The sequence below is a fragment of the Ascaphus truei genome, chromosome 2 (assembly GCF_040206685.1).
Source record: "Ascaphus truei isolate aAscTru1 chromosome 2, aAscTru1.hap1, whole genome shotgun sequence".
Taxonomy (NCBI): Eukaryota; Metazoa; Chordata; class Amphibia; order Anura; family Ascaphidae; genus Ascaphus; species Ascaphus truei.
Genome location: NC_134484.1, coordinates 419,311,891 through 419,336,111, shown reverse-complemented (window position 1 = coordinate 419,336,111; position 24,221 = coordinate 419,311,891). Strand labels below are relative to the sequence as shown.

General features: G+C 38.6%; 1 protein-coding gene across 21 annotated transcripts in view; it reads right to left on the bottom strand.

Moving 5' to 3' along the window:
• Positions 1-383: 383 nt before the first annotated feature.
• The window catches only part of KIAA1217 (KIAA1217 ortholog), a 493,175-nt gene continuing 469,337 nt past the window's right edge, over positions 384-24,221 (bottom strand). For 11 of the 21 annotated variants that reach the window (XM_075587572.1, XM_075587574.1, XM_075587577.1 and 8 more), the window contains 10 exons: positions 17,919-18,049; positions 16,703-16,850; positions 13,693-14,191; positions 11,652-11,823; positions 10,020-10,168; positions 9,624-9,767; positions 7,718-7,837; positions 3,130-4,773; positions 2,623-2,748; positions 384-1,941 (listed from right to left, as the gene is read on the bottom strand). In XM_075587572.1, the coding sequence (XP_075443687.1) occupies positions 1,426-1,941; positions 2,623-2,748; positions 3,130-4,773; positions 7,718-7,837; positions 9,624-9,767; positions 10,020-10,168; positions 11,652-11,823; positions 13,693-14,191; positions 16,703-16,850; positions 17,919-18,049 (3,649 nt within the window). In that variant the 3' untranslated portion in view covers positions 384-1,425. Of the gene's footprint in view, positions 1,942-2,417; positions 2,749-3,129; positions 4,774-7,717; positions 7,838-9,623; positions 9,768-10,019; positions 10,169-11,651; positions 11,824-13,692; positions 14,192-16,702; positions 16,851-17,918; positions 18,050-24,221 lie in introns of those variants that run through there. The other 10 variants (XM_075587586.1, XM_075587589.1, XM_075587587.1 and 7 more) reach the window with 8 other exon arrangements.

The following is a 24,221-nucleotide window of genomic DNA, read 5'->3' as shown; positions in this document are numbered from 1 at the left end:
ATGTTACAAAGGACCTTGGTTTATTGCAGTTTCATTATATGCTCTTACATAAGACTGGGTCTTTAAATGCCAGACATTGTTTTTTCAGCATTTCATTTTGCATCCAGATCTGTCCTGCACTACTTTGGTCTTTTGTGTGGATTTGGAATGGTGACAACATTCAATCAGCTAGTGTAGAATGGAATCTATGTCTGGCATCTGCAAGCTTTATAATCAATCTTCTACACAATGACAGAAGAGGTGATGGAACAGGAGCTTGGAGAAGAGAATTTTCAATAATCAAACTGGACCCAGTGAATTCTACACACTCAGGTTTGTTTAGTAAATTCACATAATGGTTAAAAGTACAATGTTTCAAATGGAATATTAAATACAACAAAAAATAAGCATGCAGCACTTTATTTTTGATTTCTGAAAAGTGATCTGCTTATCATAGTTATATTACATTAGTTATACAAATCCATTAATTTACAAAATCTGAGAAAACAGGTTTCCAGCTTTCCAATTCTTTCCTTCCACATGGTCAGTATTTAAAAGCATGCATAATGATGAGTTTTTGTATGGTGAAACAATTGCACATTTCTGTATGTATAAGTACAAACACATGTATGTACATATACACACACTAATAAAGTTTATTACAGGACACTTAAGAATGTATTCTTATATCACACTGCAGCCTCCTCTTTACCAATTGAAAATTAATGACGAGGGCATGGTACGCAGTAACCCTGACAAAAATAGGAATTGATAAATACCTAGTGTTTTAAATCATTTTATTTTACGGGTTACTTAATTGCATGTACATTTTTTTAAATATAACCAAATGGCAGTGCACTAGGTGCCATTAGATGTATTGCCTTAAACGTGTTTATCGCCCTGATCTACCCTAAACTTTATTGGGTAACGCAGCTGTCCTGCTTGAGTCTTTAAACATACATTATATCAGTATCAAAATATTTTGGCAAAAATAATTAAAGCAACAATGAAGTATTGTTGACAAAAATAGAAATCTGTAATCAAAGCCTGCATTAAAGTAAAAGAAAGAAAAATAGCAATTTTACTTTTAAAACTTCACACTTTAGTATTTCAGTTGCAGACCCCATACCAAAAAATACTTTATACAAAATGAAATCAGCATTCTCACATTCTAATTTCTTCCCCCATGCTCCCTAAATTGCGCATACATGCAACCATACAGTATATATATCCATATACACAAACACACACCCTTTCAGTTTCTTCCAGAGACTGAAGACAGATAAAAGGCGATATAATTACAACAGCAAAAAAGTTGACTGAAATCTATGAATCTATTATGTATACATATGAAAGACTAAGCCTTTAAAGATATTGCATAATGTGACGATCCAATGGTGACACGCTGTGGCAGAGTTAATGTTGGACTTGATGAACCTGTACAGGTTAAGATGTCTCCTTTGCAGTGGGGTTTTTGCTTGCATTTCCATTCTGTGACTTGTAGCTGGTGAAGCTAGGTGTGTGGATAGTACGGATGCTCTTCATACCTTGAGTCAGTGAAGTGGGAGAGACAGAAGTAGGGGGGGAAGAAGCAGAGGAGGAGGAAGAAGCAGCAGCAGCAGCAGTGGGAGGAGATGGTCTGCCATTTGAGTTCTGCAGTGAGAATGAAAGATGGTGACCTTTACCTACATAACTGGGACTCTGAAGTTTTGAAGAGCCATTATGGACAGGACGAATAAGGGATGAAGAATTAATAGCGCGACCTGTTTGAGTGTTAACAGAGTTAGTGACAGAAACATGTGACTTAGCAGGTTGAATAGGGGAGTTAGAGGTATCATTACATTGAGCAGATACTGAGCTGCTCTTCCCAGTGTTAGAAGAAAGGCCTGGGATCTTAGAAGCAGATAAAGTAGGGGAAGCAGCCTTAAAATCCCCACCAGCTTTCTTAGTACCTCCGTTAGCCTGCAAATAAAGATGGCAGGAGACAGGTTTGTCAAAATGCTTAACATGATACACCAATAGGGCATTGGAAAATGGCCCCAAATAGTTATAGTTTTGTAGATGTTTTCTGGACCTGGCAGAATCCATGAAGCACACACAGAGTTGAGCGATTTTTAAAGAGTGAAGACAAGTAGCAGATGGAGAATGCTGTAGTCGCGCAAAACCACTTCTGGAAACATTGGCCATGCTCTTTTATTAATATGGGAGGAGGATGGAACAGAGTTGCCAAGCTGTGAATGCAGTGCAGTAAACATACAGGATGTTAGTATTCAACAGCATTTCCACCACTATATATATACACACACACACACACACAACCACACACACAACCACACACACAACCACACACACACACTCTTCAATTTCCCTTTTCAAGTGCTGGTTTACAAAAGCGAGGCATGTCCATTCATACTTTACAACTGAATAGTGTCTTGAAGTTGACCAAAGCAGTAGATGTTTTATTGTAGGCATGCACAAGCATGGTGAAAGTAAGATAGAACTATTGGATTTTTCATGCCACCAGATCCAGGTATTTAGTTAGAATACATGTAAAGCACACAATCCTTGTTTTGGTTAATTTTAGTCAGTTACTTTGCTTGACGTTTTAAGTCCTTCCAAAGAGTTGGTCTAGGGTAAAACTACCTGTCTGTATTGATGTTGTGGTTCCTGTAGTTTTGGCTGTTTGCTAGTTTTTTCCATGTTTCCTTGTCTACTTTTAGAAGACATGGGTATTGGCATTCTGCTTGTTTGTGACGCTCCATTTGAACCCTACAGGAACAACCAATAGAAAAAACAAATGACAAAATCATGTACTAAAAGTGATTTCAAAGATTGTTCACAAGCCATGCTCCATCAACATAAAATGAAGAATCCTTAGTCATGCAGAAGAAGCAATATCAATGTTATTGTCAAGAAGCAAAATGGGTGATCAAACGGATTTTAAGAACAATTAAATACATTTCACACACGCAGAGATTACTGTCCCTGATTTGCCCATCACCAAGGTATCAAATATATTAAACCACCAGCTGTTAGACACCAAGGGAAAAGCCAGCCACCTGAAGAACAGCAAACAAACCATTAGGCACCACTTTTCAAAGTATTGTAATTGGTACACATTTATGTATTGGACGTCTTATGCTGAGGTACCTTACGTGCTGTAGTAGGTATTGATGTAGGGGACTCTAGAACAGCTTTAGTTTCATCCATTAATATAGTTTCTTTGGCAATAGCTTGTACATCAGGTGATGTTCTGTTTTCTTCCCTCACGTCTACAGTTTCAGGTACTGCTTTCGGTGTCATTTCACTCATCGTACTTTCTAGTTGTTTGATGGTCTGTTCAAGGCTGTTTAGGGTCCTGTATGTATTTTTCCTTATTTCATCAGTCCTTGATACCTGGTCAGTTGGCTCTAAACTGAGCGTCTCCTGTGGTGTGTGTTTTTCATAGCCAAATTTGGTACTTTCAGTCTTGGATCTTGCAATTTCAAATCTCTTTGCTTCTTTGTGTTGCTTTACGGTTCCATCTGGTTCTTCTTCCTCTTCATAAACTACAACCTGTAAAGTCTTTTTCCCAGTTTTTGTCCCCGTGCGAATTGCTTGAGACAAGGCTGCCAGTTGCTTTTTGGGGAACTTAAACTTGAATTTCTTCTTTGCATCCTGCCTCTGACCAAACTGATCATCTGAAGCATCGGACTTCTCTTCATCTGTGAGATGTGTCCGAGAGAGATTCTCATTCTCTAAACATTTCTTTTTAATTTGTGCTAAAGATGGATAGTTAAATTTATATGGTTTGTCTGACACCAGATTCTCTGAGTAAGTAACATTATTTCCTTTCTTATTTATGTCTAGTTGGGAAGGGGGCATATCTGATTCTTCCTCATCTTCCTCCTCTTCCACTATCCTTTCCTGTGACAACATATTTTCTAGCTCATCGTCACATTCCTCAAATATTGTTGAAAGTCTCTTATAAGCTGATCTAATATCCATTGGTTCATCAAATATGATAATGACTGGTTTCTTGTCTGTGAAAATGGAAGGATCTTCGGGTCCTACATTTTCCGTATTCCCAGAGAGGGATTTCTCAGCCTTTCCTCCATCAATGTTAACGGTATGTACCTCCCCCCCCTTTCTGCTCACAAGATCTTTAACTTCCCCACTGGATAGGAGCTGAACTTCCGTTTTTGTTATCATAAAAGCAATGTTGTCTACTGGAGATTTTGGTTCACTTGGGGATCTAGTTGGAGAATCGATATCCTCAATCTGCTGGCTAACGTTTTTCCTCGAAGTCTTGGGTCTTAAGACAACAGTCTGACCCACATCCAAATAAGGCATTTCTCGTTCTTGTAATGCTTTGGAAGCTAGCAAAAGATCCTGAGTTTCCAAGACCTCACTCTTCTTTTCAGAATTTGCAAAATGAAACGATGGGGAATTTGAGGCTTCTGTTTTGTTTATGATGATTCCTTTATCTGTTAACATGCCAGAGAGAATATTTGTCTTCTCCTGTTCACTCGGGTATGTAATTATGGCCACATTTTCTTTCTCGCTCTTTTTGTCAAAGGCAATTTCACCATGAGGGTTTTCCCTGGTTTTAGGACCGCTCTCTTTATGCTGTTCCCTCCCTATTAACAGACTGTATGTAGACTTTTCATTCACTAAATGAGCATTCCCCTCCCTATCTTTGATAGCATCTGGTGCAATATTTTCTAGGTTTTGTTTTTTCCACTTGTCCTCTGGACTTTCAACATGTTTGGGACTTTCAGGATTTAAAAACTCTTTTGAAATCGTGCATGAAACCTAGGGGGAAATATTAGAAGGTAAATTAACTTGTTACATAGATTTTTCAAATTTACTGTACTTGTAACTCAAAAATCTAATCCACTTGGTGTTGGGAATAGCTATCAAGTTCACTACACGTACTACTAGTACATTATTAGTTAATTTTGTGAACATGCTAGCATATACTTCTTGATTTCTGTACATATTGTGTTCTGCATAATTTATTTGTACTAAAAAAAAAAAAGTAAGTGCTATTCTGGCAGTCAAATATATATTTTTTTAAATTTCATTTATTTACAAAATATAATCTCTAGTTGACCAACAGATGTAACCATTTGCCTTTTCTTCTTTGGAAATTAAAGACACCACCTGTTTCTTCGGGACCTCTGAAGGGGGAAGTATTTGTTATCCAAGTGCTTCCTCTACCCTTATTCCACCCTGTACATTGGAGAGTCAATAGAAGTAATGGAAAAGCATGGAGGGTGTTTTGCCTGTGCAAACTCTTGTTGAAAACACTGACATCTAACGAAAGGGAGTAGCCAAGGGAAATCAAGATACACCTCCCCTGGCTTCCTTTAGAAGCAGACCATTTTCACTTCCTGTTTCCAGTTCAATTTGCCAACTGCACAAAAAGAAGCACACATGAGATACGCTAATAGCTGGATTAGATACAAGTATGAGCGTTAGAACTCTAAAGTACGATGTCGGTGGTACTGATCAGCTGGTTTAGGTCACTCTGCTAGAGCTGCTGCCCAGAATAACAAAGGTTGTAGGTTCTAATTGTGTTGGGCCTGACTCTGCCTTGTGTTGAATTGAATCTGCCTTTTTTTAAACTGCTCTGTGGTGGATTCAAATGTCAGTGTTCATCTCTAGTGAAAATCACCACTGGGTTTGTTCAGATGATCACAGTTCGAGTATAGTAGATTATCCCATACACTGAATGCAGCGTAAAGAGTGATGGGTCATGCACTCTAATGGCCTTGAGAAAGATTTATCAAGGATGTTTCTTTAGGATATTTTTGCTAACCTGAAGTAGGTCATTGGTTGCCTAAAACACCAGCTATAGTGGCAATGAACATATACATGGATTTAGATGCATATTTCATTAATCTTTCAACATATTATACATTGTATTATATATTTGAGGTAGAACAGCCCCATAACACTGCTCAAAACTGTTTCAAATTAAGATAAATGATGGGTTGTATTTTCAGTCATTACCAATGAAACCAATTAGGTTGATGTAAAATACAACTCTGAAGAGTTATCATCATGTTGGATGAGCATGGTCATTTGTGGCCCTGGAGGATCCATAATCTATGGGCTGGGGGTGGATTAAAAAGGAGGTCATCAGTATATGCAGTGCCATGTATTGCTGTTACGGACAACAGGGCAAGCCTATCTTTGACCATCCCTGAGACCACAGGTAGCAATAACTCTCAAAGCATAGTGTCTCCCATGCCAGACTGGAGCAGTCTAGACCCTGATGTACCCCTCCCTTGTTCAAGTAATGAGAAACAATGGGGCAGTGCAGATTGAAAATGCAATCAAAGCCGTTGCATAGCAATTCTATATTGACATACATTTACATATAGTCTTAAGGAAAGTCTGAGCAATTTTATTTGCTCATTCTATTAAAATAATAAAGAAAGCTCTTCATTAAAAAAATAATATATAAATGTTTTAATCTAATCGCAATATAGGGGAGGGGGTTATTCACTAGAATGAGTGCTGGCTCCATATCTCTGCTATTCAGTGGTCCCACAATACTAAGGCCCAGATTAATAAAAGGGTGCTACACTGTAGCACGCCTCGGCTCCCATCCATATGAATGGGAGCAAAAGTAGGCTAAAATGTAGCATCATTTTGTGGATCTGGGCAGAAGTGTGTTGCTGAGGTTAAATAATGGAAATATTATAGGCCTAATGACCACAGGAAACAAAGCATTCCTAGGTCATCTTGTAGTTAAGGGGTTTAAAAAAAAAAAAAAAAAAAAAAAAAAAAGGAATAGCAAATGTGACGTCATCTTTAAGGTGCAATCCCCATAGCTATTATTTTGTGCTAATGTCAGTGACTCTATTTGAATGATGTAGCACTAAAGAGATATCTGCTTTTTATTTTAGGGGATTGATCATGGTGTCTGCCATTACCGCCATCGGAAATAAGTTTTGGTTGTGTATAATGAGTTCTAAGCAGATCTTGAAATAACGTCGTTTCAATACTTTATTACTAAATTGCAAACTTTTTTTATACTGTATATATATTTATATATAAAAAGGGATTGTACATTTTAGAGACGTCACCTTTGCACGAGCCAATTTCATGATGTTCCAAGTCTGCCCATCTGTGGCAGTATCAATAATACTGAATACTAAAGGACGTCGCCTGCAGCTTTGCTGACAGTATACTTTGTGGACCCTGCAAGGGTATTGAACAGTGACTCTATACAAACAGTATTGAAGTATTTTTCACTTAAAGCTGTAAAACAGCATTTAGAATCCTCAACACCAATCAATGCGCTGTGTGGGAGTCAAGCTGAGAGGAAAAAGCAGCAACGAATGATAGAATATGTACAGCTTAGTTCCAATGTAAAAGAGCAAACACTCTTATTCCAGGAATGTCTTTTATAAATTCTGCACTAGTAAATAAATGGTAACTTACACGCAAGCAAAATTAACAAAGTTGTTAAACATACAGGCAAGAGAAAGTTGTTATTAACGTATGAATGTTTGCATGCCACCTTCTCTTAAACTGGTTTATTAACAAATGACTCTTTTTTTAAAATTATTATTCACAAGAAAAATGTGCTTCCAAATCTACATTGGAAGATATTACATAACTATGGCAGTGCATATAGGATGTCACAGTGACTGGGGTGTAGGAGTTTGGGATTAAAAGAGAAATAATGTTAGTATTTGTATGAGGAAAGAAGGTTATGTCTGAGACTTGAGACTAAAGTTACCTTCTTTTCTTTAGGATGTGCTAAGACAGCAGTCCTTAAATCTTTATCTGGAGTATCTTTTTTAGAATGCTCATTGTGACTTTTTGAGTTTGTATCCACAATGGAACACTTCTGGAAAGCCTAGGAAATTAAAACATTACACATTATAACATTGGCTGGGGACTACAAATTATTGATTCTCCTATCAGTGTGTGTATTTCTTCTTATTTGAGACTACTGATCAGTATGAATGAATGTGTCCTCGAAATATGCATAAGTGTTTCCCAGATGCCTTATGCTACATAAAGATTTCTGTATCTTATCTTTTGTGAAGCAACCATCTGCTTATTTTGGATTGTCTTGCCATTTTCAATAAGAACTGGTCATGTATGACTGACACCCATTTCCAGAGATGATTACATCTTAGTAAATGATGGCCAGGACCAGTACTAAATATGGATGCTAACTTTCTTGATAAAGGGCCCAGTTGCAGATGGAAACGTCGATCACCCCTTTCAATAAATTCATGTGCTTATTTTGAACAAGACATAGAGTGCTGTTTGTTTTCCCTTTGATGGGCTAACTTTTCCGACATTGGACACCTGCATGGTGTTAGGCGTGCATCCGCAGCTATAGTCATGGGAGTGCATCGTCATTTTACATACAGTACCAATACTGAACATGACTGCTAACATCTTTCTTGCTGGAGTTTGCAATGACGTTTCTGCTCTAAGCTGGCTTGTCATCTTTGCTAGCATCCATTTTATTCTCATTAAATCAGTGCAATCATACATCCAGTTTGGGGTGTATAGGAATGAGACTAGAAATGTACTGTATATACAGTATCTGCTTTGTAGCAGCATTGCAGGCTTACACCTTAGATAATCTAGATCTCTTCCCTTTGAATGTCTGTCAGAGAGAGCTTTACTCTTGTTTTTCAGTTATGCCTACACAGAAAAGGATAGATGGAAATATTTTGGGAATAGTTTAACACGGATCTCACATGGGCCGTTTTGCAGCTCCATATTTTACACGGTCTTCACAATAGTTGGTCCCCAGCAAAAGGACATTGTATTTAACCCTACTTTGGAAGATCATTCAGTGTGAACAATCTTTTAAATCTGCAATCGTACAAAATAGGATTTCCACAAATGTCAGCGTTAAATATTTCTCACCAAGAGCCCAAAGTAAGATCACACACTGGACACAGCAGAGTAAAGCAAGGACGTTACACGGCTGAACTGTATCCCTGCTCCATTGGAAGAATTAGTAACAAACACACACAGACCTCATGAACCACTGACTATTTACTAAATGCTGTCTGCCAATTTAAATCAGACGCATAATGAAGTAGGATGAAATAGTTATCTTCTTGGTCTTTATAGAAATAAGTGGAACTGCACCTTTTTAAAATAAATTAAAAAAAATTATCATTAGAAATGTCCTGTCTGCTTTTCTTGTAATAAACATAAGTGTAACATCACCTAGTACTTTTTGTTAAATGGCTGTTTTATTTTAGTGCAATTCCAATGTACTTTATTGGGGTGGCACCTTTTTCATCACGTCACTCTTGAAGCAAAGTGTTCACGAAATCTGAATTTATTGCCTGTGGAGACTCTCTATTGCACCTACATTAAATAGAATCCTAGGTTGAAAAAGAAAGCATCACATCCGGCCAAAAATTAAACCACCACTTTAGTGGGAGAACGTGGGGGTTAATTATTTTATTCACACACTACTTAAAAACACGAACGATGTTCCATACTGATGTGACGGTGACAATTTCTGAAATGTGAATAACCTAATAAAAATAAAATTTGAAGGATTTATTTTTCTCCGTTTTTATCCTTCCTCATAGCCTCTGAGTTCATTATCCCATTATAGAAACTTTTAAGTTGAAGTTTTTGATCACACCCTAGCTGTTTACCTGAAGTTCTGCCATGATCCTCTCGCCTTCCTCTTCTTCCTCATCCTTTATGACTGATGCCGACATTGGGTTGAGACTCTGGTCTTCTGTTTCTAGTTTGGGTGTTTTGGACTGTGGTGCTGGAAGGACTTCCTCATTAGAATCCTAGATTGTTCCAAAAAAAGGGAATGTTTCAGTCTCTGTTTAAGACAACCCATTTATATACAGATCTCACAGGGAAGTATGGCCCATATAAGAACATGAATGGTTCACCTATTGTGTATTGTTTGTTATAAAGTAGTTACATTTAAGGAAAAGAGAAAAATACGTTTAAACTATGATAGATATATGGAGGGGGATAGATAGAAACCGATCAGTTCTCTAATAAACCACAGTATTAAGTATTAATCAACAGACCTTGCTGTTCTCCTTCCTGACGGTATATGAAGCTTCTCCGGTCCATACACTGCTTAGGCCAAATCCCGGTGGGTAGATTCGTCGGGGAGGGGGCGGAGGAGGAGACTTCATAACTTTGTCATTATCGTGTTCATTGTCAGGGCCTCCTTCTACAAAACAGCGTGGGACAAGGCCATGCTGACCATAAACTGTACATGAAAGATCTCCACTACAAGAATAAACCAGCCTTTGATGTTGCAGATTATTAGATGTGAGTCATGAGTGTCTGGCACACCCAGTATATGCTGTAGACAATTTAAACTTAATGTGTGCAATGTAGATTGGTATTCTGCAATAGTGCACACTTTTCTTTACTAGGCAAATAAAGATTTCCTCATCCACTAAGACTGCTTACCATTTCAACATCCAATAAATCTAATACTTTTTCTCCAATGGGTCCCAAGCAAGTTAACAGACCCTTCTTCATGGCTATAACTCCAGGAGAAAAAAAAGCCATCACAAAACGGCTAATGTACAATATGAACAGTTAGTTAATTTTGCTTCTCATCAAACCAATGACTGATTTGAGACTGACAGTTCTGTAAGAATTTGCCCAAGTTCTAATGTTGCGTTTTTTGGCAGTCACGCAAGAGAAAATTACAGATTTATGTGCTATAAATGCATGGTATAGTCGAAGGTGACTACCTAATCTTGAATGCCTCGTTAAGGTAATCCCATGTTAAACCTTTCCTGTGCTTAAATTGCTCACAACCTGCATACTAAATAAAACTCACTTTACTCAAAGCTGATTAAACTCTCCTCCAATTATTACATGGTGTTGTCTTCTTTTTAGTTGGTTTTGAAAAGGGTAATGGCCTCTTTGGTTTATTACATGCACTGTTCAGTCTGCTTGAATAGAGATGATTTAAATGAATTACAATTTAAGGTTTCCAATAAAGCACTATGGAATCTGAATCTAAGGCACGTTCTATAGTGCCGGGCGCGCGTGCGGATTTTTAGTTGGCTGACGTTAGTCAGCCTTTCTATAGAAGGGCCGCGCGCGAGCACGCAGGGAGAGGGGAGCCGACAGACAGCGGCCAAGATGAGGAAATTCATCTTTTCGCGCCGCTGCCTGCGCTCAAATGTATGTATGTGTGTGTATGTGTGTTTGGATGTATGTGTGTGTATATGTGTGTTTGGATGTATGTGTGTGTGTGTGTGTGTGTGTGCGCGTGTGTATGTGTGTCTGTAAATAACTGCAGAAGTAAAAAAAAAATATTTATTAAAGTTTTTTTTCTTTAAAAAAATCTTACATAGGACTTCCTTTCACTCACACAACCCATGCACACACATATACTCACACACACACACACACACACACACATATACATTACCTGCAGCTCCCGGCACTATATACAGGAAAAGCATGCGGCACGTGCACGCGCGTTCGCATAGGAATGCGCGGCCGCACGCTGTATATTACAGCCCTAAGATGTAGTGAATCGGAATGGAAAAATTAACTAATCAGCACTGATGGGTTTCTGGATCTGAAGCCATCATTTGCTACAACAACTCTTCAACTTGAGCTTAAATTATTAATGACTGTACAAATGTATAATTCTGTGATTGAAACAAGTTCTTTTTTTTTCTTACCTATGACTTCCACTTTGTCTACAAGGTCCACTTTCAGAGACTGGGATGGAATTTCGAGACTGGGAATGGACTTCATGATATTGGCTTGCGCTTCTTCCAGCATCTTTTCAAATTCCTTGCTGTTATAATGATCCAGATTTTGTCGTTTTTCCTCAAATTTTCTTTCTGCTTCCTATAGCAAGACAAGGGCAAAATAATTTGCAAAAGAAATATGTTGTGGAATAAGACGAGCAACACTGTTTCTCATGCTCTGATCTTGCTGCTTGATTTGGCTAAGTCTGCACCTTAAACTGCAGACAAGGCAATATCCTACATGGTTTTTTTTTTTTGTTTTTTTCCCTCCCCATAAATCAATTCTGTACTATGAGAAAATACTTGCAGCATTTTAAAAATATATATATACATTTTTAATGTATTATAATGTATAAAGCATGTTTTTGTTTCTATAGGAACCATTTACAAAGTCACATCCCCTTCCTCTTCTGAAACAGGCTCTGGCACATCCCTTTTTGAGCCCTGCCCCCTCTCTAGCAGTGCACCAATTGTATCTAGTGACTGCCTGGTCATATGATCTTCCCCACAGAACTTTACATCTTTGGTCCTCTTCTGAGGTACTGACAGATATTTAGTGAACCCCCGAGCGGAATCTTCGCCTATCGGTCGGCAACTTGGCTAATTACTTATCATTGTGTGGAGTGTAATAATGCATATACTGTATTAAATGTGGGGGGGGGGGGGGGAGGAACGGCAGCTTGGACTGCTGCTTTCAGTACAGTTCCTTTTAGTATTGAGCCAGATTGAAAAAGACTACTACATGATCTATTGCTATGCGCCACTGTAAAGCTCTTCAAATGTTAGTCTGAAACAGTAACACGTATCATGAAATGGTGCTTTTGTTAGGGGCTGATGAAAAATATTTTGCAGCATTTTCAGTGATCATAATAAACCAATAAAAAAAAAACACAATGACCATTTTTTTTTAATGTTCTTACATCAATATTTCTCCAAAAGAGAAAAGCAACAAACACATTTTAATATACAGGAAATTTGTTTGCTTTTATCAAAGCATACATGCTATAGTTCAAAGATGACGTTTTCTTGATGAGGATATAAAAAACATTTGAAAACTTTTTATGAGGAGATTTGGTAAGGAAAGGTGGAAGACTCCACGGGAACAGTCTCACGTGACTTCTACGCGTTTCGTCCTGACGAAGCACTACGTGCGAAAGGCGTAGAGGTCACGTGAGACTGTTCCCGTGGAGTTTTTCCGGCGGAGGCTGTGCAGGATTACTCGTGTCTCTCTGCTGCCTGGTACGTTAACAGATTGGGTCCGGACCCCTTATTTTGGCTGCACAGTGTTGATGCGTTGCTGTCCTGTCCCCCTCCTAGCCCATTGATTTAGTTTTTAACCTATCTTTGTGTGTTTTAATTGTGTATGTGTTTTACATTGATCCTACCATTGGGTGTTTATAAATAAACTAGTTTGTGTCCCTCAGTGCGCCTATCTGCCTATTTTCTTTTCTTGTCTGTGAGCTCCCATCCAGAAGCTCATGTTTGTAGGGGGTGTGGAGTCCCTTTGTCAGACGGCAGCAAGAGGGTCTTTTCCAATTGGCAGCACCAGTGCGGAGTGACTCTTCTGTACTTTTTCATTGCATGTTAGTAAAATTATGACTGCTTTAAAACAACAAAAATTAACTTTTTTTTCTTGCATTTTTTCTTCCAAAAAAAAAAGGTTAAGACTATGCAAAAAATGCTTAATACATATAACCATGGCTGTTTGTCATTCTGAATTTTGGTTAGTCTACTGAATAGTATCTCAGCAATAAATGTAACTACTTTTTCTTTATATATTTACTCTGAGCTTTGTTATCTTATCCAAATATAATAATTATTTTGACAAATGTATGCCTTACAATGTTATTGTATACAAAGAAAGTCCCCAGTATGTCATTTGTATTATTTGTACTAGCTAGTTGTACTGTAGTTTGCTTGCCACTGGAAATTTGTGTGAACATTTTATAAAGAAGAAAGATTATTGTACCTCAATGGACACAGCCCGATTCCGATAACTTGCGTGTTGAATTTCTTCAATGAAAAGGGTTTGCATGGAAGATCCATTGTTCTGAGGAGACTGTGGAGCCAAAGCTTGTTGGAATCCCCCAGAGGGCTCCTGTGTTACAGCGACTGGTTTACCTGCCAATTGGTGGGTTACCAATACATCTGCAGAGGTACTGGTCAAGTTATTTGAGTTAGGGAGGTGGTGAACCAACGCTGAAGAGTGCTGGGACTGTTGGATGACAACTGGCAAACTTTGTACTTGGTGAACCTTCACACCTGCAGAGAGAGGGACAACCTCCGACTTCACAGAAGTTGTCTTTGACTCAGCCGTGACCCCTACTTCAGTTTGCGTTGGCTGAAGGTAAACATGAGTTTTCTCATCCTGACTTTGGATGACATCTGTTTCTGTACATTTTTCTGTGATGATATACTGGGTGTTCTGGTTTAAGTCCATGACTTTTGAAGGTTCATCAGTAACATATCTAAACACCAGAACACAAAATAAATTGAAACATGTTTAAGTTTTTGACAGACGTATTGATTGAAAAAACTTACATTTTTGGTATATTGATGAATTACTTGGCCTTGCAACAAGAGAGACTAGAATTAGCTTGTTGGATAATGTCGATCATGGACCACCACTGAGCTCAATGTTCACAATGAATAACTTGTAAACCACTGTACAACCTCGTGTGTGATTAATCTAAATACAGTATTACAATGTGTGTATAGAAAATCTTTTAGGAACTGTGAAACCCCTTAATATATTGTAACTTTTGGAAACCCAAGCAAGCTCAACAGCTTTTTATATTATATCCAAGTTATACTGTAACTTTTAATAGATTCAATGTACATGATTGACCACTTTTTTTTATCACATCTGTAAGTCTGATGTCAAATATTTATATATATATTTTAAACGTTTAATGACATCATCCTGATCAAATACATCGGAGTGTTTTTGTAATTATTACAAGCAGTTTATCACAGAGGAGAGGAGAAAAACTGTTGCATACTCAGGCAAACTTAATTCAGACGGTTCCTTTTTCCTCATGTTTGGTTTAAACTAATTAAGACAGCTGTTAGCCAAAGAGATAAATGGCAAGATCATTACAATACAAGATTTGAATTATATGGCACAAAAACGATGTATTTATTTTACACAGGAAGTAAATAGTTAAAGTAACATTTTTAAGAGTAACTGGAACTTTATCAGGAAGCCAATTACACGAACAGGTTATTTCAAATACATTTTTGAGCTACTGCTCCTATAAAAAACTTTTTTGAATTATTGGATTAGAAAATATTGCAACGTGTTTGTTTCTGGAAGAGTAAAATGCCCGGCATTCCTAACCGGGCACAAGTATCCCCGGCTCATCTCCCACTGAATCCCAGGCTTCTATGGAACTTCACTGAAAGAAACTTACCTTTAGGGCCTTGAATACAAAAACCAGCAACATGTTTATTATAATTATCTCTGGTGTATACCATGTGCTATTATGTAGTAGACTCGCTCAAGTGTTTAAACTCCTCCCCACCCACCCCCCACCCCCCCAAAAAAACAAGTAACTGTCTGGAGGAGAATAGCAAAATGCAACAGAGCACAGGACCTGACTTTGAAACACAGTGCCAAATACACCTACAGTAGGCTAATTGAAAAACAAAAAAATGTCATAGTAACATTCTGTTTTTTAAAAGTATTTATTTCTTCAGTTTTGGTCAAATTCTGGTCCCTTTTTCTGAATCCATTCATCATATCTAATGTTAATAGATACAATCACGGACTTGTCTGATAGCCATATAGACAAGGCAAAGGACTATATTCACTTTTGCTACAGATTTACCAATACAGGATCTGAATTAAAATATACTCCAGCCCCAACCTGCAGTGCATCACCATGCCTGAAATATTCTATTGTGTGGTTGAATTGAAGGCCCCGTTCCCTTTGCACGTTTTCTATTTTTAATATGTCTTCACCATACTTACTGGTTAATTCGCTCCAGTTTCCTTTTAACCCTGCTCACTGGTGCTATAACTGTGTGTTCTTTGCCTGAAAAATTACTTCGATCCCAAAGTTAACATGACTGCTTAGCCCCACCCACTGTGTGACATCACTGGATTTCACAAAGTCTCAGAGGCTCAGAATAAGTGTTTCTCTGAATCTCTTTGTAGTCTGCATGGAGAACAGCTCTGTGCTGCCTGGTGGGATTGTGGTTAAAGAGAAGAAACAACAGAAGTGATTTGGGAACGCTACTGCAGGTTTTTATTAAATCGAAATTCAAATTAAATTAAAAACCAGCAGGAAAAAAAAAAATAGGTTGGGGATGTGTTTTGAAGGATACCACCTCAAAAAAGCTATTTTTGGGGAGGAACTGCACCTTTTTCATTGAGCTTTACATGCAGAAAGCAGGGGTTTATCTGAGAGTCCCAAAAGTAATGAACCCTTCTATATCAATATGGTTGCCAGGTGTCTTCTCCAAAAATACTGGACACAATGGTTAAAGGTGCAGACGTGCTTGACACACACGCTTGGGACGTTTCTCTTTCCGCTCCATGCGGTTTCGTCCTCTCTTTGGCCCCACCTCCAGGCTCCTGACACCACCTCTTGATTCCCTGCATTACCCAGCAGCAGCCAATCAGGATGGAGGAAGCCCCCCTAGCAACAGCCCTGCTCTCTCCCTGCTCGTGGAAATCCTGCGTGGGGCCCAAGCCAGCTTGGTCCCTAAGTCCAGAGAGGTAATACCAGACACATAAATGTCCAGTATTACCTCTAATTTTTAACTGGACAGAGTGTCCAAATACAGGACAGTCCAGTTCAATACTGGACACCTGGCAACTCTAGATACAAATTGTTAAGGAAGAACCTTAGGACAGTCAGATATGTGCAGCTTTACAGCCTGCTCATGTTCAGTGAAGGGGGCATCACAAACATTCTCTGGAACCAGCCTTGTGTAGTTCACGGAAGCGGGACGTTACAGTTAAAGAATGTCACCTTCTTAAGGCGGAAAGGGCATCGGTCATGTTCCGGATTCTTTTTAATAAACTGTCGAGTTTGTGAGGCTCTTCCTTCAGAAATCGGACGGCTTCCACCTCCACGCGGAGGACTGCTCGCATCTTATTTTGTAGGTGTGGAAATTCTCCTGCAAAGCCAAAAACAAGAGCGTCATGAGAAGGGAAGACATGAAGAATTACAAGCGACTGCCAAGCTTCCAAGTCATAGGAATAAAGTTCTGCTTTTTGTAAGTCATAAAAATGCAGGTCTTGGAACATTTTCAAAGATCAACCCAATTTTCCATAAAATGTCAGAAAATATATTGTAGTATTTTTTTGGGGGGGGGGCAAACTGAAAGTACATATTTATAAAATACTGTAATTAGTGTTTATCTTGTAGGTTTTAAGATAAGAATTAAATACTTGTATTACTTCTCTGAATAGTAATAGCAGCTATTTTAATCTCAGACAAAATAAAACAGATATGCAGAAAGGTTCAAACTGCACCTGGTTGTTAAAGTGGCAATCCAAGCGCACAATTGTTTTGGTGATTTAAAAAAATGTATTTTTTTATTTTTACCTTAGGATTGAAGCAGGGGTTCTCTGGAGCTGAACTTTAGTTCGGCTCTAGGGACACCCTGCCTCAGGAGGTACAGGCCAAATTCGTGAAGCTTTATAGGGGGTGCCTGTAGCTGCTCCGCTCAGCTACCAGAGCTCATGTAATGGTGGCGTTTCCACGCTCCTGCGCACTGTGGGCCAATAGAAATCAGTGATGTCATCTGATGCGGGCTCCTATTGCCCCGTCTGATGTGGGAGCTTTAAACCTCGCCTAGATACTGGCGCAATCTTTGGAGGTCTATATCTCCGGAAGCAGGGGGTCCCTGAGGCTGAAATTAATGTAGCTCCGGAGACCCCCTGCTTCAATTCTATGTTAAACGATAAGAAACGGGGAAAAAAACGGCTTGGATTGCTCCTTTAATGAGTAATATTAATCGATATGGAAAGCATAAAAAGACAGTGTCACCAAATAACTCATTTAAAATAGAATAAGTGCTACTCATGCAATAATTCATTTGTTTATTTATTAAATGTAAAAAAAATGGAGCACGTACAAAAAAAAAATTATGAACGATTTCCATTATTTTAGCAAAATCAAACCCCTTTCTTTGATATTTGATAAGTACCCAGTTTGGTACTGATGCCCTCTTAGCTTATACCTTTGAGATTAGAAACGGCTTCTCCTATCTGGCGCAAGAAGAAAGCGCGATCTTCCACGTCCTTCAGTGTAATCACTCGGTTAGATGTTGTTGAGTCCTTTTTCAGCTCTTCCACAAAGCCCTCTAGGTCACTGAGAACAAAACCAATACCAATAGATCAGACGGCAGATCGGAAAGTCCATACATTATCAGCAGCTTAATAATACAGCAAGAATACTTTTTAGTACAATCTTTCAAACCTTTTGTTCCCAATCTTCCTCTGGTCTGAATCACCATAATCCATTTTTTTTTGTCAAAGGAGCTAAATTATAAATGCATCACCTTTCCTTTTACTTTTAAATTATTGAAATGTAATTCTAAAATCGCCTTCATAAGAGGAAATGGAACAGCATTCATTACCTGCTTTAACCAAAGCATAGGACGGTATGGTAGTTACTTGAGTGTGACATGCAGCTCTATATATTATGTATACTGCAGTTCGGGGAGTCCAGTAACACCTAATAAAAACAACGTCATTGTATTATCATATGTGAAATCATGCTAAAGTATATGTTTGCCCAAAATACTTTCAGAACATGTCAAAATCCTATTTAGTTTATGGTTGTTTGCATGTGTGTGTGTGTGTGTGTTTATTTTGTACAGCACTGCACACATTGCTGGCTCTGTATTGATCAAAATAGATATTAGACTACAAGGAAGTGTATTACATTAGGTACATCAAATATTAAAGCACTCTTCTGCCCCAGAAAGCAAACAATCTACGTTTGCATGTTAATATTCAACCTGGAAGGTATTTTATTTTTCCCTTTTGTATGTTGTCACTAGGTATTGAGAAAGATGAGCCCTCCTCCTCCATGGGCAAAGTGCCCTCTCCTGATCATTCTTTCTTTATCTAGAAAGGAAGGGGTATTGTAATAATGAAAGTATTAAGGAAAAGCTACAAAGTAACCGGCACTACCAAGAATCTTAACTACAGCTACCTGCAGAATATGTGCACAAGGCAAACAAAACTAGCAAAACCAATATTACTCTGATAATCTTCACCAGAATACATCAAATCCAGCTAACTGCTGGAAGGTCATCAGCAATATATTTCAGCCTTCTAGCCATCAGCAACCATCTAATAACAACAAGGAGGATATTACTCTGACAAATCCCACTGACATTGCAAACACATTCAATGAACGTAAAGCTCATCTTTCAGAACCCCTATACCCCACCCTTTTCCAACACTGTCCACAATTTTCATTTTGTCCCAGTATCTGAAGAGGAGATTACAGATTACCAATTTAAAACGAAGAAGCCAATGTGGAACTGACCTACTGCAATCAAAGTTCCCACGACTCGGTGTCCCAGTTATTGTCATAAAGCTTGCTCCCCTAAGCAACTCTATCCTGTCTGCAGGCCATATCCCTAAGACCTGGAAAACTGCCAGAGTTGTCCCAATCTTCAAAAGTTAGGACAAAAACACTGTCTCAAACTACAGGCCAATCTCTCCTCTCCCAATACTACCCAAAGTCATGAAAAAACTCCCAATTAAGCGATTACTATACCAAGACAAATTTCCTTAGCCAACTCCACTCTGGCTTTTGCCCCCAAAACACTCCATGGTAACTACCCTCCTAAAAGTTTTTAATGAGATCCCGTGTGGAATGGAACAGAGACAATTTACTGGTGCAATATAACTAGATTTAGCAAAGGCTTTTGATACTGTTGATCATCTTACAGTATCTTGCTTAACAAACTCCAGAGCTCTGGAATAGGGGAACATGCTTTAAACTGATTTCATTCCTACCTATCAGGTAGATCCCAACATGTGTTTATCTTGGGCTCTAAGTCCAACCCCTTGGTTATCACCTGTGGGTGTCCCACAAGGCTCTGTTCTGGGGCCCTCCTCTTCTCGGTGTTCATCAATGATCTTCCTACAGCTTGTAAGAGAGCTTCAATGCATATGTATGCAGATGACAGAATCTTATATGCACACACTCCTAACCTCTCCGACCTGGGGCACGAACTTCAATCTGATTTTTTGAGACTTTAAAAACAGTTCGTTTTGGGAAATCCAGTTTTCAACACTGGTAAGACTGTAACAATGGTATTTGGGACTACAATTTCTAAAGCTACCAATTACGGAGCTACAGATCAGAGCCAACTCGAATACCACCCTAGCCCGCGTCACTAGTTTAAGTATCTGGGCATATGGTTTGACTCCCATTTAACATTTGGGTTGCATATTGATACCCTGACATCCAAAACCTATGCCAAACTAGGTGTACTTTATAGGAACAAATCCTCCCTAAGTCGGCTATTCAGAAAGTGCATCGCACAGCAGATGCTAATGCCAATTATAGACTATGGGGACATAGTATATGGTACAGCACCCCAAACTCACCTTAGAAAACTTGATACCCTCTACGACTAAATATGCCGCTTTGTCCTCTAATGTAACCACAACACACATCATAGCCAATCTACTTCTTTGAGCATTTCGTAATCACTGTCTAGGCACAAAGTTCATTTTTCCTGTCTTGCTTTCAAATACTTTCTGGACAAGCTCCTCACCCATACCACGCGCAGCACTTATCACCTGAGATCTGACTCCATAAGACTGTTCACTGTCCCACGGTTCAACAAAGAATCCGGTCGCTCCTTCTCTCACCGTGCACCTCACAACTGGAACAATCTACCGGAGACTTTCAAAGCCACGATCAGTCTAACTTCTTTCAAAACTAAAGCCGTCTCACATATTAATCTGGTCTGTAACTGTTACATATACCTATAACATATTATATTTAACTGTTCATGCAATTTTCTTTATATATAATATATAACCCTGTTCATTTAATGTAACTATGTATTGTTACCATAACTCTGTGCCCAGGACATACTGTACACGTACTTGAAAATGAGAGGTAACTCAATGTATTACTTCCGGGTTAAACATTTTATAAATATAAATAAATGTGATATTATTTAATGTTAGCTTTGAAAATATCTACATTGATTACACTGCATTGGTGTATTATTTACAGCAATATATATATATACTTTGTGTAAACGGAGTGTGCCTACCCTTCCACTGTAGACCAAAAATAACACTTTGATTAAAAATAAAAAAAATATATCACATTCTATTTATGTTTGTTTTACTACAACCACCAGGTGGCAGAAGTGGACAACATTGTATGGCCATGTGCTGCCCAACTTCTGAATACTCTTTTCATGAAGATTTGGTAGGAAAATGCATGAGATCTCTTCATCTTACACTGCACTAGGGTTTAGGGAACTTTTTGAACGAGAAAGAAGGAAAATTATTTTTAAAAAAATCAGTGAATTATGTGGGTTAATGCATAAATAGTCGAAGATGGCCACTTTGCACGACTGTTCTTGCTTCATGTGGTGCAATTTTCATAAAAGTAGCAATACAAGTTTCCTTTTTGTTACATTTTTTTTTATTACACTATTTTAGCAGGAGATCTCCGGAGCGGAACGTGTTAATTCCAGCTCTGGGAACCCCCTGCTTCCAGAGATACTTACCACCGTAGGGGGTGCCGGCATCTTTTCAGTTTAAATGTCCCAGTCACGCGGGCCAATTGGAAGCCGCACCGGATGATGTCACTGCTTCCTATTGGCCTGCGTAAAGCGGAACATTTAAAGCAGCCATTATGTTAGGCGCACAGTTTCTCTGACTGCAGAGATACCAGCACCCCTATGGAGGTAAGTATCTCTGGAAGAAGGGGGTTTCCTGAACTGAAATTAACAGCATGAGACCCCCTGCTTCAATTCTGTAATACTGTACATTTAAAAATTAAAATTAAGTGAAACCTGTATTGATCCTTTAATATGTGCATACTTAAAAATTAGGACCATGATTCTACTTTTATTTGCTATAAACTACCTCTGCAATGCACTTAAAAAAGAGATCTATAGACAATTGATGATCAATAAAGAATACAATCTTATGGGTATTGAAATACCACAAATAATCATGATATCCAGTACTTCTCATTTGAAATCCCATGCTTTGGAGAAAATCAGCCATACTTTTGCTTCAGGTTTACAGATTTACCCTGATATTGGTGTGTTAGCAAAACAAATTGACATGGTGTTACATGCCTGAGTGCGGTCACTTTATTGCAAGTGCAGCAGTATGTTACCGAGTGGAACGCGTACTGGGACCTAGTCGTACAAAACTGAACAAAGGCCAGTGCAATGTTTAATAGATAAAGTATTCAGCTGGAGCCTTGTACTGGTATATTGGTTTTTATGATTTTATCCTTGAAATATTAGTAAAAGTTTGGGATGCGTTTACTGTCCCTGTACCTGTGTTTTTTTGTTTTTATACTTCATTCTGTCTGATAATAATAATAATAACAGCATGTTCTTGTATAGCGCTGCTAGTTGTACGCAGCACTTTACAGAGACATTTTGCAGGCTCAGGTCCCTGCCCCGTGGAGCTTACAATCTATGTTTTGGTGCCTGAGGCACAGGGAGATAAAGTGACTTCCCAAGGTCACAAGGAGCCGACACCAGGAATTGAACCAGGTTTCAAACTCTCAGTGTCTTTACTCACTGAGCCGCTCCTTCTCCCCTTTTCTAAATTTCTCATTTGACAGGCAGGGAACATAAATTGATCTCAATACCTCAGACACTGGCCCCAGTTTAAGGCCCCACTATAAAGTAAGTTGAAGGGAAAGTTTAAAAAAGGACTTCCAATACCTAAACTTGTCTGATTTGTTTTTTTTAAAGACAATCACTTAGTTTTTGCCTTTTAAACATGTAGCCTTGTTCAAATATACTGAACTGCTTGATTACAGGAGCAACTGATGTTTTATGCTTCCACTATTTTACCAATGAAACAAAACCATGATGCAAGTTTGCAAGCATACTAGATTTAATTAATTATCTGGCAGCATTAATCCAGGAATCAATACAAAGCATTACAATACGCTACACTGGTAGAAGGAAGCCTTTGTGTTTTGATTTTAGATCAGTTAATCCTCTCATGCGAATTAAATGGCATAACTTGTTGGTGTTTGAGTTTTCATTATTTGGGAGTGCTTTTTGGTACATTGCCATGCACTGTCCCTATACATTTCTGGGTTACATAGGGAAAAGCCACACTCATTTTTCTCCCTAGAAAGGAACGTAACACTTGAAGCCTAAATCACAGAACCGATGGAGCCACATGATGGGAAGTGGTTATATGGAGTCACAGGGTGGCAGGGTTAGGGCAGAGATGCCAGCTGTGTATGTAATCATTTAATCTATTCAATTTTGCCATCATTCTCATCCCTTCACAGAGTCAAACAAACCAGCCCTGTTTGAGCAGGCATACACATCTTGCCAATACATAAACTATATGTAAAACAAAGTTAGGATTTTCCATCCTAATTTCGGGAGCTTGTTGGTCCAAGCCATTTTTGGTGTGAAATTCAGATAAAGAGGAAACGCTTTCCTTGGCTTGCAATATTTGGCAAAGTCTATGAATATATTTATGGAGTCGCTGTGGGCTTCAATGTCTGTTTCAACATTTTTATATGCTGATTCCTAATGCAAACATAGGAGTGTAAAGTCAGGCAAGGGAACGATCCGTACAATCCAGACACAGAAACATACATACATAAAAAGGACTTGTTTTAACTCTTACGCTGCCACTTAAAACTATAGCCCTACTGTGAGTTTCATAGGTTTTCACATGTTGGCCCAAAAGCACCATGACAAATTACATGGAATATACATATTACAATTATATATACATATATTTACATTTGTTTATGATCTGGGTAAAATACTTTGCCTTGCTGTTCAAGCAGGAAAAAAAGAGTATGTGCTCCAACCATGAGCTACTACTGTATCTGCATAAAATGTCTAGGTTCCGATGCAGTGATTCAGAAATTGGATTATGTATGTATGTCTTTATTTATATAGCGCCATTAGTGTACATACTGTAGCGCTTCACAGCAGTAATACACGTGACAATCATATAAATAACAAATAATACAAATAACAGATCATGGGAATAAGTGCTTCAGTCATAAAAGTAACAATTTGGAAGAGGAGTCCCTGCTCCGAGGAGCTTACAATCTAATTGGTGGGGAGAACGTACAAAGACAGTAGGAGGGCATTCAGGTAAGTGCGTCTGCAGGGGGCCACGCTTTACGTATCGTGTATAGTATTATCCACAGTGCTATTCATATGCTTCTTTAAGCAAGTGTGTCTTAAGGTGGGTCTTAAAGGTGGATAGAGAGGGTGCTAGTCGGGTACTGAGGGGAAGGGCATTCCAGAGGTGCAGGGCAGTCA